This window comes from Mizuhopecten yessoensis, unplaced genomic scaffold (assembly GCF_002113885.1).
Source record: "Mizuhopecten yessoensis strain PY_sf001 unplaced genomic scaffold, ASM211388v2 scaffold8745, whole genome shotgun sequence".
Taxonomy (NCBI): domain Eukaryota; kingdom Metazoa; phylum Mollusca; class Bivalvia; order Pectinida; family Pectinidae; genus Mizuhopecten; species Mizuhopecten yessoensis.
The window spans coordinates 2659645-2675678 of record NW_018407700.1 but is presented as its reverse complement, the minus strand read 5'-3'; the positions used below and the strand labels follow the sequence as shown (position 1 = coordinate 2675678).

Below are 16034 nucleotides of genomic sequence, written 5' to 3'. Positions count from 1 at the left end.
TTCTGAATCCGGTTGCAAATCCCCGGATGTTGAGGTATTTTCCCACTCAACTCAAATTGTTTACCTGAGATTCCCTTCAGTAGTGGAAAGTAAGGTGTTCGTACATGTTCGACGGGGAAGAGTAATCTGCAGATGTGCAAGAGATGGAAGATTACTACAGTTCTGTAAGTTTATGATAACCATGTTGTGGAAATCTGATGTATTTAGAATAGAAAATCACAAAAAAGCATTTGTTGTGAAGAGGAAATAACATGTTTTGTTGCCAGTATAAGCCAAATACAGTAGACATATTAAATACTAAATACTTGTATGATCTTAAAATTAATAGCATGCATGAAAACGGAATTATTTGATGCAGATGTGATGGGTGGGATTCTTAAAGCTGCTACTATTTCCCCATAAAATTCTATTCATTTCTGATTTCTTTTCTGTTCCAGTAGATCCTTTCTGTTTTTTCTTATTACTTTCATAAAACATGTGCTGTGACAATAATTACCAAGTGCAGCCCCAAATCCAACAATGTTAGAGGTTTAACACAGATACATGTACTTTTGAGTAATATTATAATGTGCCAACTGCCATGCATGTAACAAGGTAACTGTCAGCATAATCATATCCGATATAAAAAAAGCAGACCAGCCGCCGCTTATATTATAGGAGTATTAAGTGATCTTTCTTATTATTTATATGCTGTGATTTTTTTCAAACTCAAATATTTAAGTCATTGATACATGTATGTTTTTCCTGTAATAATTATATAAGTAGGACTCATCAACTTTGTGAGGATCCAAACACTCTGTCCTTGAGAAAAATCTTTTTCCTGTAGCTATACACGGAATTACTTATCTCCCTTCTTGATTCAGATGCTGCAATGCTTCGAATTCTAGACCATATGTATATATGTATAAATGACTAAATTATAATATAACTTGCCAGATGGAAACTGAAATCGTACATGGCTTTCCATCTTCAAAATGTAAAATATAAATATATTGTATGTATATATATATGAATCAGAGTTTACATGTACATGTACTTCTTTAATTTCCGAACACATGCAACAGAAGTCCCCAACAGTCATATACCTTGAATGTGAATCTCAAGGACATGATATTTGGAGCACACATCCCTTGCAAAATATGTATATATATATTGTTAATGTTGTTATATATATATACGTACTGATCACAGTGATTAATCTACAATTCATTTTTACAAGTCCTTTTCGAATGTATTGCTAAAAACAACGAGTCCCACGTGCACAATGTTAAATTTAAGTATTCCCAGAAATTCTGCGAGTCCCATAAAAATTCTTTGAGTATATATAGGGGACTTGCATGTAGATTTATCACTGCAGTGATCGTGATCCTTTCTCAGATATACATACCATTTCTATACAGCACTAGGTTTAATTACACAGAAACTCTAAAATGGTAAAATATTTAAAGGCACAAACACATCATTATCCCTGCAAGTCCACAGCTGAAATAAACATAAAGAAACTTGTAAACGTGTACATATAGCTTCTAATTATAATGAAGTAACTAGCTATAGGCAGGGGCCAAATTAAGTGATAGGATATCCGTTTGGCCTGTTGAATTTGATGCCAACAGGCCATGGCCCAACCAGCATCTATAACCAACATTTTTTAACATTATTAGCTTATGCTTACTTGTTTTCTGAGGTATTCTAATTAGTTAGTAGTCATTTGTATATTCTGCACATTGTATTTTATCACATTTTGGTCTGGATGTTCAGTAAATCATATGTATGCTAGATGGGAGGATGTGTTCCGCTGAAACATCACTGGCCTGGGTCAGAGCTAGGGCCATTCATTTGCTAAATCAACCCCGAAGTCGGGCACTTTTTTGTTTGACTGAAGATCGGGATGAATTGTTTCCCGAGGAGGAGTACACATATTTCGTATAGTTGAAATGACAGCAGTTATTCGACCAAGACAATACTTTTTCTGCCTGAGGATAGAGCACTTTAGAGTAATTCAGTTGTCCTGAAAACATTCTACACAAATCTGAAATAGTTTAGGGAACTGCAAACAAACTGATTTCTTAGAATGGCCTTAATAGTCATCCTGATTCAACACTGCTGAGCGAATTAAGCAGGGCTGAAATCTTTTATCAGAAATTGTAGAAAATAATGAGTTTTCATTTCAGCTTGCAATTGGGTTTTAACCTCTGTTGTTTCCTGGGTTTTTTTCAACTATTAATTAAGATGTTTTTAAAAATCCCACTTTCTATGCCCCTGTTTATCTGTCAACTATATGTATGCATTTACTAAAATGTACTATGTTTTCATTCATTGTCCAGTAGATATGAAAAGTTTAAAAAAAGAAAGAAACAGATAGATCTAGATCTGAAAAGCAATAGTACTTTCATTTTTCAATACTCGAGCCTAGTTGCAATGTGTAATATGTCTGAGGATTTATAATGAAAGCGATAATATAAATCTTTTAAGTAAATTAAGTAATTATATATAAGTAGCAACAAAAAAGTTTGCAGAAACATTATTGTGGTTATGTTTAATTTGTGAAATGGATTTTTTTTTCTAGTTTGCTGTTCATGTACATCTGTAAAAAATCAGGATTTTTTTCCAATGTCGTAATAATCATTCAAGAGGTCCGCCTGAATCTGTACACGTTCACAATAGATTATTTGTTTGCCATTTACTCTATCTCAGCAGAGGATGAGAATTCAATTTGATAAAGTCAATATTTTCATAATATTATACAATGTAAACACAAACAAGACAGAACTTGAATTAATAGCATAGGGGTTCTGGCAGAGTTCAGTACTAGCTATTTAATTTAACACTGATCATGAAGCGCTGGTACAATGTACATACCCCTGTACATTATGAGGAGACACATCCAGTCCTAATTATATAAACAATTACAAATTCTTATGCACATTTCATAATTCAGCAGTAGGTATCATGCATACATACATGTATACATGTGCATTTATATGATTTAAGGCAAAGTGTACTTAAGAATATTCATGACCATTGAGATTTCAAGATGCACCATTAGGAAAGATAAACACTGGCATATCAGTGTTGCATTTGTTTAAAAGTCCATTAATGTAGCCTGACCATGTTTTATTGTGTGGAGGTCTAAAATCCACCAATACCATGCATTCCATATAACCGACATTGTCAGACTCTCGAGAGTCGGAGCAACATAATTAGACATGCAAACACCTATACTGTTGACAAACGTTGGTTGTCAACAAGATTCATTGTAAACCAATCAAAATGTTATTGTGGATTCCTTGGTGTGGGCAAAGGAGTGATGATAACGGTATCCCTTCTTATTGGGCAGACTTTAAACATGGTGGATTATCGGGACAATATCGTAGGGATATACAAGTTATATTGAATGAGGTATGCTGCCTGATATTGTAGTGATAAACCCCAGTTCAAAGATTACGCAGAATATATTATTGGACCTAGAATTAAATGTATTTTTATTTCCTCAGGACTTGCCTAACCACTAAAACACTTCCCATCATTGAGATATTTAATTGTCATTTTCCAGAAAGTTTTTTATGCTAAAATCGAGCTTCGTTGGCTGTGTCAGTGCTTTTATTCATTCATTGCTTTTGAAGAAATCTATATTTATGAATAAAAAAAATATGGAACTAATGACTTTATAGAAAAAGAACAACTTCTGAGCAGCTACTGTACCTAGTGCTCTTAATTACCTCTTCAGTGATCCTCATTCATCAGGGGATGTTGCTTACAGCTGTAACAAATACACTTTGTCACCTAGTTACAATTATATATACATGTATATGTATTTGAGTACCTGTTTGGATGGCAGGTTGTCACATATTTACTGAAATCTGGTCTTGTGGCCCCACTATAATTATAATATATACAGGGTAATGGCCCTTTGTACATTTCTAGATCTGATACCAATGTTTTGCCATGGCCAGGAGGTGTGGGACTAGAGCTTGCATTATGGTCTAATTGCCTTGATGAATTTATAATTTCTCATATTAGATAAGGGCTTTTTTCTAGGGCCATTCAATATCCATATCCAATGTGAAGAAGAGCTATTTTGTTTCAAAATTGCTTCAAAATTATCAATAAAGAAAATCCAAAATGCAAGAAGGTATATTATGATCATGAATATTTAAGTCTTTAGATGATATTGTAAATGCAAGTGGCTCTTTTGAATATGAAACAAGTGGTAATAAACCAGTGTTGCAAATAAAAAATGTATAGAGATCGAGTCAAGTTATATATGGGTTATATTTTTATATACCTCCATGGTTTTTCCAATTGACAGTCTATAGCTACATGTATAGCTATATCTCAATGCTTTTTTGTACCGTAAATTGACTAAATAAAATCTTTGCATGGATGCATGTGTTCCTTTCAGAGAAGAACTATGTCGAGGTATAGTTACAGTTCTAATATTACACATGAACATAAAAAACTAGTAAAATTGTATAATGCTTTTGTTGAAACATATAGTTATACTGCAATATATACCAGTATACATTGTATGTACCGGTATCTTGTACCAGGTATATTGTTATATTACACGCCTAGGCCTGCTGTTTGTAAAGAAGGGATTCAATTTTACAATTGTATCCTAATGTTACCAGAACACTGATGTTGCCGTTCTATGAGAACAGTGACTATCTGTTACTAAACCTGTACATGTACTCTCTGTACATACATGTATAGGACAGAGCCACTATTGATTGCCATGATGGTTTCCAGGTGGCAATGACCCCTGTGGCCTCTTCAAACAAAGAAAAATGTACATTAAGATTTTATGGCCTTTAAGTCAGTCAACTGGTCTATTGTTGTGTCGGACAAGCAAATGACAGCTCTTGATCTATCGACAGTTGGACTCATGTTTCCGACATCTGCGCAAAGACAATCGTTCAGATCAAATTTGATTGTATTTGTCTTGTACAACGTTATCTAGGGTATTGTAGTATTGTTGTTGACACGACTGGGCGGGTTTTGGACAGGTACCTACACCCCTACCTGTGATTAGTGTATGTAGGTAAGGATCATCTACAGTGTATTGTACATGTGACGGACAGGTAAAACATGTGGATTTATAGTTTGAAGATTTCGGCACACTGGTAGCTACGGAGTGGGACTAGTTCCCAAATCCATGTGTATTAGTATAGCTAGCTATAGCAGTTCCATGATGATCCTACATACAGACATACCTTAAATTAGTGGACCAAACATGTGAATCATATAAAGCTAACATTTGTATGATTGGACTTCAAAATATACAATGTTGTTCCTGGGGCTTTGGAAATCTTGCATGCACATATATGTCTCATGGTGTCCGAAGAGTTCTTAATTTGTAAGATGGTGAACTTATCTATTGATTCAACTTGTAGTTCAATTGTGATAACTAATGATTTGTGGATATTTAAGCATGGAAAGTACATGTAGCTCATACTGTGTGGATGTAAATTTCTACTATACAAATTCAAGCCTTGATTGGTTTTTTAAAACTTTTTTTGCAAGTAATCGAGCAGAAAAAAATACTGTTTACCGCAGTGTAGTTTAAATAACTTTCTGAAGGATCTGCAAGACCAGTGCTTGTATCTACAAAAGTTTTTCTAAGATCCTATGTATATATACATGTAAATATTGCCTGATGAACCCTTAAATGGGTAAAAGTGCTAGCAGTGCTAGCTACATACTTTTTCCTGTTACTTTCGTTGGATTCTGGTACATCATTTCACCATCTGCATGTCGTTGATACAAGTATGCGGAATTATAACGATTTTAAGTGACACAACGTACATTCATTAATGATTTTACTTAAAGCTTGAAACGTTTACTGGTTGCATTTGGAATATAAATACAAAATGGCATACAATGCTGGAATTCGAACCCAACAACGGGACGCAGGAGAGAGGAGCTTTGGATCGTTTGGGTCTACGTATCGATCTATAACTGGTTCCCTTACACAGGTAAGAACGTCGACTCATTTACCCGTGAAAACACATTATATTTAGAACTCTTCCAATTCAAAGGTTGGAACAGTTTATTATGAAATATCAGGGGGGAATGATCAGTAAAAAAACACATATAAAGTTCAAGACATTTTAGCGGTACAACGATCCCGCGGGAGTTGTCCCTGTTAAATGACAGGTGAATGAATGCTTGTTTGTTTTGGGGCACATATCTAACACTTACCTATGAAAACTCACATAATTGTGTATATAATTATGCAATTTTTAATATACACACTGTTTTTCAAAGAATAATTAGTTTGGGAATATTTATTTAGATCTGGTATTACGATCAGTGTGTCACATGCAAGATATACACTTTATGAGTACTGCAGCAAAAGTGTCAGTTTTACGTGCGCATATATACAGATTTACTTACAATCAACCAGTAATGTCTGCATATATAGGGTGCCAATATTCGCATTTCTGTATACATAAGTTGCAAATGCCATCATTTCTGTACGTCAGACTCGGTCGTCAAGTGTAAGTGTTCGACTAAGTAAAGAACTGTCTCAATATTGATGGCGGTATGCAAGTTTGGCGGTACAACGGGTGGCGATACATTAAGGTTATACTGTTATTTGACAATAGAACTTGTATTGGCAAGGTCTTTGGTAATTTTCATGATTAATTGTGTTAGAACTAGAAATATTCATTGCCAGTTATTTGATGATGTTTAGCTGTTTAAACACAGAAGTAATTGAGGGCTGGAGGTTAAAAGTATATGATATTCTCAATGTTTGAATTGCAGGAATTGAAAGTCACAGTTTTGCTGACATATGTTTCTTACATATGAATTATAACATTTTGGCTAGCCAAGTGTTCGCTTCGTATACACTAAGTGGAGTGTATACAAAGCGAACACTTGGCTTGTGAAGATAGAATAATAAAAGCTTTAGACTTTGCGTACCTGGCACGTCCTGAAATAACCATAGCTGTTAATAGGACGTAAGACACAAACAAAATTTGTACATTTCTTGGGTCATCTTTTTGAATCTCAGGATTTTGACTTAAAAATACTTGTTGCCCTTCTAATTAATAACACTCTTTCTGATTGGATATCTTGCTGGGGTCTATATTTCTATAGACCAGGCACGCTCTGCTGGGGTCTATAAAAGCATGTGAGAGGGGAGATAACTCTAACAAGAATCTGTCTTCATTACAACAAAGATGCATGGCTTCCGACACACAATCAAGCGTTCGAGGTGTGCCAATCAATCGACAGCAAAATCAACAAACTGGCAATTAGGGGCCGGCGCCGCTATGTTGCTAATATAATTACAAAGATGGTCGTGTATTGTCCGAAATATTGCCGAAAAGGTGTCCGGTAGGGGCTATTTTGGTAGCAGTCAAGTACAACTCAAACTCACAAAGTGACTTATAACTTTGCAGAATAAAAAAGTAATAAAATATTGTCAGGGTGACAAATTTGTTATCTCTGGGTTAGAAGGGGTCTACTGGCTCATAGACCCCTTTTGTTTTTATAGACCCCGAGACGAACCCGACTAGACCCCTCGACCTCCTAACCCAGAGATTAACTAATAATCTCCCTTGAAGGGATATTTTCAGCATCGTACTTGTTGGTATAATTACCGGTATCAGCAAATAACTACAAATCAGAATTGCAACTTGCAATTGTCCATCACACAAAAAGCACTCCATATATAGTTACTGTACATGCCACACTTTAACTTCACTGTTTTTTGAGGGCAAATTTATTATATTAAAGAGCGAGCATTATTGAACAACATGCTAGTAGTAATGTAGTAAGCATGTAGTAATCAAAAAGAGAAGGTTGAAATTAACACTGGGAGAATAAGGATTTTAACAGTGTATGGTAAAAATTTGACTGGGCGAAGGTTTCCCAGTATACGAGGTAAACGATACAGGTGTATATATATATATATACACCATTTATCAGATAATGTACTGTGTTATCCAGTGAATATACCCATGTCATTTTTTTGCATATTAACCCATGTAATATGACCTATCAGCCCTGCGATCGGTTGTAAGTTTCAATTGTTTCACTTGTGACATCGCACCTAGGACAAGTACATGACATCACAGACTTATGCACTGGAGTCAAAATTTTTGCTTTACACGAATAAATGCCACAAATCTTGATAATGTGATAAAAAGGATCTTACACCCGTTTTCATTTCATATGAAATTTATGAAACTTGTCACGAATTTTTCATTTTTAAATTATAAAATTCTTAGACTCGTTTCATAAATCTCATAAGAAATGGAAACTCATGTAAGATCCTATATTTGTATATACTTTACATATATACTTATGACATATTTTAATTTACATACAGGTAGCTGGTATTTCTGGCTACCTATATACATTGACGCAGCTTCTTATATAATTACAAGCTGTATAGAATTACCTATATACAATATTTGAATTATTTTTTTCTGACTTTGTTATGTCCTCGTGAAGTTTTGTGTGTGATGTAACACAGAAACTGTTCACATTTTGATTTCGCAGTCAATTGATTCAGAATTTTATGATGCTCACAAAACAAAAGTCTCAACCTCATGAATTTCGACTCTCCTCCTTTATATGAAGTGGGTGAAAATTTCCACTTGAAGATATGTTTTAAAAGACACGTATGTTTAAATGCATATATGCAAATTGAAGAGGGATACCAAGGGTAAGTGACAAGGACTGACTTGACCCCTGCCTTAGAAACACTCTCACCTGGATACACCTGTTGTAGACAGAAAACTCGGTTAGGTTTGATTGCAGTGACACCTAGCTAGGGACAATCTATGTATACAGTAATAAGTAAATCTAAACTCTGAGAATATGTGGGGGTTTGTTGCTAATACTCATACAGGGTTTGATTTCATTTCACGAGGTTTTGAAATATATTTCATATCATATAATTGATGAATGTATATACATGAGTTGGTGGTCACAGCTTTGTGTCCTTTAATATGCCCACCCCCATATTGTCTTTGTCTTTGAGTCTGCGATTATGCAGTGAGCAGATCTAAGAGTGCTGATATATATATATAAATAAATGCAGGCTCTATTAACTCCTGACAGTGGCATGCATATGGGGCATTACTTTGTTAGACCTCGTTGACAGGGTACCAGTTTTTAAAATAAATGTAAAAGGGGTAGGTAGCCGTAGTGAATGTTTTCATTGCTTTCATCAAGTTGTTTGTATGTGAAATTAATATAAAGCATTATTAAATAAGAGGTATACCTTTATAAAGTCTTTGCAGTCAGTCACCTGCAACAAGACTTGGTGTATATTCAGGAGTTTACAATCTCATATTTGGTTTCAAAATAAATGTAAAAGGAGTACAAAGCCTGTGGCAATTTTTTTTATTGTCTACATCAAATTATTTGCGTGAAATGGAACAAAGAGCATTGAAATAAGAGATTTACCTTTGAAAAGTATTCACAGTTCTTTGAAAAGGGAGAACAAATAAGTTTCATCCAATAATTTATACTGGGGTGTACAATTTCATATTAGAATACTTGTCAACTGGCAGAGTTTGAAAATTCTATTAGCCAAATCTTTAATTTTATTATATTTTTCTAGTCCTGACATAAAATCTGCTAGCCCCATATACACATGTACATATATGTACATCAGGCTAGTGGAACTCTACATCTCTGATAATGTATATGCGGTCTAGATCTATGAATAGAGTTTGTGTATATATATATTATACCAATCCGCCTGAAGAAGCCCTAGAAGGCAGAAAGGCCTAGCGGACGATCTGGAATTTTTTGTTTTTATTCTATATTATACCATATATTTATGGATGTGTACGTACCTGTGTGGCCAGAACATTTTCTATAAATAATAAAACTATATCAATCTCTTTAAACCTGAAGCAACGAAATCATTTAAATCTTACACTGAATGGTGGAAAATCAACAGTTATTACAAACGTTACAAATATGGAAAGTTAATTGTTGATACAGTTCAATGAATAACTGTTTATCACTTATATTTACTGGCTGCAAATATATGGTGTATAGTACACTGTGTGTATACTATATACAAATAGTCCTTTCAATGTGAAAATATACTACAATGTATACTGTACAGTGTACATGACACATTGGTAGTATGCCTATATATAAATAGTTCAGACATTTTGGAACATTTATGCAAGTTACAGAAATGTGTCCATATGTGCATAAATATTTTGTAAATTTGGTATTGTATTTCAATGGGGTTTTTTCTGTTCTTTTTGGGGTTATACAGTATATATATTCACCCCATACCAAATACACTTTTGACAATTTTTTAGCCAAAACCATTTTGTTTTAGTGTTTTTTCCCTCATTTTTATTTACTATATCATAGCATAGCATTACTGGATGCATGTATATAACTAAAAGAAAAAACACATTTTTATTTTTTTATGTCTCTGCTATATATGCATGCATATAAAGTGGTTGGGGTATTTTATATTTCCTTAATACCTCTACACGTATACCCACCCTTGTTTACACTTTACGTTAAGCTAATTATAACTAACTCTAGTGCTAGTATGGCACTAAACTCCAACGCTCATCAAACTGCCTTTATGTGATACATATATTGAGGAGAACAATATCAGTAAAAGTAGGTCACTGTGGCCTATGTTTTCCACTTCATCAATGTTGCTGCCTATATATATAAATATATGTATAGCTCCAATTGTTAATTAGATCATGCATTGGTTTACCATTGACATAGCTCCATATTCATTAAAGTGATAGTAGGAACATCCGATAAAAATGTTATTGTTTCTATAGAGAAATTTCTAATATGAGAAGAATCTCTTAACAATGACATTTACAGAAAAAATAGCTTTAACTTATTTCTCTCTTCATTACTATTGGAGGGACTTTTTGTAATAGGGTCCGCCTCGGTATCTGTGATCGCTGACGTGCACAGTCATTGTACTACTGTGTGCAATGAAGCGTGAGCTTCAGACCACTCGCTCTCCCAAGAATTTCGGTTCGATCCCAAGCTGTGGTGGAAAAAAGAGTGTTATGTCTGATAGGGTTAGTTGTTATCCCTCCGATGGCATGGTGGTCCCCTACTCCCATAACATGAGAGGCCGCTGGTCGGCCTTTTTTCAATCGGATATGATTTTGCTGACTGCGGCGCCTGTCAAAAGTTTTTCGCCGTGTAAACCTCTAACATTGTTGGAGTAGGTGGTCCCCCCCTGTGGGTGTTTTCCTCCACCACAAAAACACCATTTTGTTCCCTTAGCGGCGTCGTAATAAAAGCTCTACAGAGCTTATGTTTGTTGTTGACAATTGTACACGATGTTAAATAAAGATTATTGTTATTATTAATAAGAATAATTTTCCATGGTTGCTTTATCATCCTGGTGAGCGATACAGGCCATCTGGGCCTCTTGTTCCAAAAGCCAAGAGTCCTGACCCTATTAATACAATAAGCAATACTGCATGAGCCACAAATTATTGTATTAGTATTCACACATGTAGTATACATGTACTACTACATTGAACAATAATTTATATGCATGCTTTGCTTGACAATGCATACCTGGTAATTATGAGGTATTGTATAAAGTTGTGCCTGTTAGCGTTACCTGTGGGAATATTTGTATATTAATTAACTACATAAATACCTCAGCCAATAAAGGAATAAGGGCTATACGTATACCTATATACTGTCATTGTGGTAATTGCATTTGTTCCGAGATCTGTTCACATTGTTTGTACAGCATACAATGGCTAATATAATTACCTTAATGAAGTCACACACCTGGAATTATTTACTATAACATATATATATATATACCTGTCCAGGAGAATTACTGCAAATTTGTAATAGGATATTTACACTGTTGTGTGTATATTTGTTGTCTAAAAAGTCATATTTGTGACATATTCATGAACAAATGTCGACTTATTCAAGGATTTAACGGAATATATCTTTTTGGGATTTTCTAATTTTTGGTCATGTTCAAAACAGAGATCATAAGTAGAAATTATTAATACAATTTTTGCTATATATGAGGTTTGTAAGTTGGACTGTAAAGTGGTTTTGAAATCACACTGGAATATCACATTTATGATACTATGTCAAATTTTATATAAATAGAAACTAAAGCACACCTGTAAATAAGTGTATAAGTTTCAAAATGTCAGAATTCGAAAGCAGTGTTTCCTTGATGGAGTTTATAGATACCGATGTTGATACGGACGTCGATGTGGACAGTGTGTCAAGTTACGAAGTTCTCCCTCTAGATCGGCCCAAACAAAAGGTACTTATAAATTATGGTGCAAATTAAGGCTACTAAAAAGTTTAAGTTGAAATATTAATGAAATATTACAGGTTTTCGCTACATTTTCCATCTATTCATAAAATAATTACAAGATTTGACACACACTTTTTCATTTTGTTGAAGTTTGTGATTCAAATTCCTCTACCGTTGCTTGAAGGGTTGGTAAGTAGTGGATATTGTATACAATCGACCTGTAGAGATTTATATTGAAGGTTTGCAATCTTCTTACATTTTTGATATACGTATGCGTATGTAGGTACTGTGTATTAGGTTTACAAATGAAATGAGCTGCCAGCCTCTGTTGCCGAAAGTTTGACAGCGTTAGAACCCTGGTGGTGTACATGCATGTACATTTGTGCACACAAGTACCGTTTGCACAGGTTTGAGGCGGAGCAGATGGGAATTCCCAAGGACTTGCATTGTGTCAGATTACGTATCAGGGTCTCAAAATTATTGTATTGGTTTATATATATATGCATATACATTGGGACATGTACAGCCCATGGCAAAAATATTGATTGTCTTCATCCAATTCCGTGTCATAGGTTTTGTATGTGAAAAATTTACAGAGCAGTTGAAATGATACATTTGCAAAAAATGCAACAATTCTTTAATAAAAAAAAGTAAAAAAAAAAGTAAAACAAAATAGCTTTTCAAAAGACAGTAATTAGATGTAAAGCAAAAGGATGCAACTTTGAACATTTTTTGGCCGAAAGAGAATCTAAATGTGTAAATAGATAGGTTTAAGATATATAGATGAAGTTTCCAGTCTTCTCAACATCATCTTTGTACACAATACATGTATGTATATATACATACTAGACCACAGGTATATATATATGACTTTCAAAATAAAATGTATTCTTTTGTTTCCAAAATGGCCAGTTGGTCCTATGTAATGTACAGGTATTTACAACCATGTTTTTGTGACCAATAATTCAACAGGTATTGTACAGAAACTCCCAACTCACAGCTTAAGAGTGTACGTACGCGTGCACACCTTTGAGGTGTTGAACCACCCCGTTTGTCCCTTTTCATGTCAAGAAACCTCCTTATATATAATTATAACATTCCCTGCTGCTAATCAGCCATGCATGTCCGTTATTTTTAAATTTCCTCAAGCTCCCACATGTAAATCCATTTTATATTACAGGTTCATCCCAATAAATGAAGGCAAGTTTTCTGTGTGCATTTTGAATGGTACGGGGTAAATGTATATATATTACCTAGAAAATATGTTCATCCCTGTGTGTGGAAATGTAAATTCAATAGTGTGTCAAAACCAGGTTTAGCCGTCTCCTCCAAACCCAAATCATGTCAGGTTTTTGTCAATTTTATGGTGGAATACAGATAAGACTGAACTGATTTTCTGAATACCCTGACTTTATGATAAGTTTAATGGTCCATGACATGTAATTCCGTCTATTAAATTATTCCTTTTCACACTCTGTATAATTTAGTACGTGTTGAACGTGATTTTTGAGCAAAGGAAATTATCCAATATCACAGATAGGCTGTTCAATACACATAATCTGAAAAAAGTTGCCATTAGTCAAGCTAATTCTATTCTGTTCACTTATCGAAGGAAAAAAACATTTATTCATTTAAATTCTTAAACCTCATTTATCCCATTTAATGGTTCCTGAATCCTGATTTTTTTTATAGTGTTTATAAAAAAATTCAAAGCCCCAGTTCACATGAATGAATCTTTAATTAAATTTGAGCCCAAAGTGCTATAATATAGAATTAATCCATACAAATGTTAATGATAGGTGAAAAAGCAACAGGAAATTTAAAAAAAGGGAACAAATAGTTGTGTGATTTTTTTCAATTTCTGATTTCAAAATATAGTGAAAGTTTATAAGTGAAATGCCTTGTGAAATGCCTTGTCTGCTTCCCCGCCTCATGTTCTCAGTTACAATAATTGCTAAAGATATAATATATGTACATATATATATACTTTTTCGATAAAAACAAAACTTATCATTAAATACTTATATATAGTTTTAAGTCATCTCCATTGATTAAGAAAAGATCATCACTTCTTGTTAACTACCAGGGTATTAGTTTTCTTCAAATTCTCCAACATCGTATTATATCAATGAAATGAATACAGTACATGAACTGTACAGTGTATAATATTATTGTTGTCTTTAAAAAATGCCTAAAAAATGGTGACATCTTTCTCAAATTTATTGTATAGTGGACAAAAAATAAATGTGACTGCTCCTTTTATCTAATTCCTTTGAATAATGTATACTTTGAGTGAAGATAGGGATAACACAAAATAGTGAAAGTGTAAATGGATATACATTGCATATCGTACACGTTAGATCAAAAAGTTATGAATTTGTTATATATATATATGTGCCACCAGCCAGCCAATCCTCCCCCCCCCCGCCCCCTCTAAAAAAGAATTAAATGAAAACAAAAAACACTCACAGACTTATAAGTTGTAATAAAACCACACGTGTGCTTTTCTATGAGCAATACTATATAATGTATATATATATATCCAAACAAAATCATACTTCTAATTTCCTTTAAAGCTGAATGCTCTATATTTAAATTTGTTGGTCCTGAATATTTATATTAATGCCCCATTAATAAATTTTGCAATTACAATTTTCAGACTAGTGATAATATACTATGTTTATAATCTCCAGTTTAAATAGAGCACCAAAGGGCACGGAATTAAACCTTCAGCCGTAAGATTTATTACAATTTTTAAAATCAAAATTGACGATTGACATGAAGCACTTTCAATGTTTTTCAGCTTATGAATATTTGTGGGGTGGTTGTTGAAGATAACAGCAGCTATAACCTACACAGTAATTGAAATCTAGTGGAAAACATTACAATGTACTGGTAATATTGGACTTTTACACAAAAGTGGCAACTGTATATAGCTTTTGTATGGACAGACATGTATGCGTACATAGCCAAAAGCCATTATCCTATACAGGTACTTGGGTTGAGTTGTGTAGTGCTATAAGCTTGATCCCCAGACTTTCTAGCGACCTTTTGTGTGTGGCTAATGATATGCAGGTATTATGTTTGACAGTGGGGTATGGTTATTTATCAGACTTGTTAGTGAAATGTACATGTAATGCACATTTTCGTTGTGTAGCAGATGTACATGTATACATGGAATAGGTAGCTAGCTATATTTAGTCTATATAAGTGGTTTATAATTTCTCACAGGAACATCCGTACAGGTAAATAATTTATTTTGCATAACAGTTTAACTATATTTATTAATTACACACTTCAAAATATTAAATAATACCTGGTTCTGTTTATGTTGAAGTTGATTATTTGGTCGTAGGGCTGTTCATGTTTGTATAAATTGTACAATATTAATGTGAAATGTTCATAGACAGGAGTGTAAACGTACAATACCAACAACATAGATTTTAGGCCAGGCCTTAACTTTTTCAATTATTACTATATATATAATATAAGCTTTAAGTAAGGAGAGGGAGGGACAAGTAGAATTTTTCAAAATCTACCTGTGTGCTAATATAGCTCTAAATATGAAATCCTACACCCCTAATATACAAGACAGTGACTACTATATGGCTGACTGATAATAAGTTATAAAACTAAATTTGCTATTCATATTAAATTCAATGATGTAAGAATAAATCAATACATAAATTATATAACTTTTCTAATTAAGAAACCTAAGATATATTTACCTTGGGGTGAGTGGGGTGGGGGGGTGAGTGGG

At 33.8% G+C, this 16034-nt stretch overlaps 1 protein-coding gene across 2 annotated transcripts in view; it reads left to right on the top strand.

Moving 5' to 3' along the window:
• Window positions 1–20: 20 nt before the first annotated feature.
• The window catches only part of LOC110456404 (centrosomal protein of 57 kDa-like), a 36947-nt gene continuing 20933 nt past the window's right edge, over window positions 21–16034 (top strand). The window contains exons 1-2 of one of the 2 annotated variants that reach the window (XM_021507131.1): window positions 21–164; window positions 5830–5975. In XM_021507131.1, coding sequence (XP_021362806.1) covers window positions 5871–5975 — 105 coding nt within the window. In that variant the 5' untranslated portion in view covers window positions 21–164; window positions 5830–5870. The remainder of the gene's footprint in view (window positions 165–5829; window positions 5976–16034) is intronic. The other variant, XM_021507133.1, reaches the window with a different exon arrangement.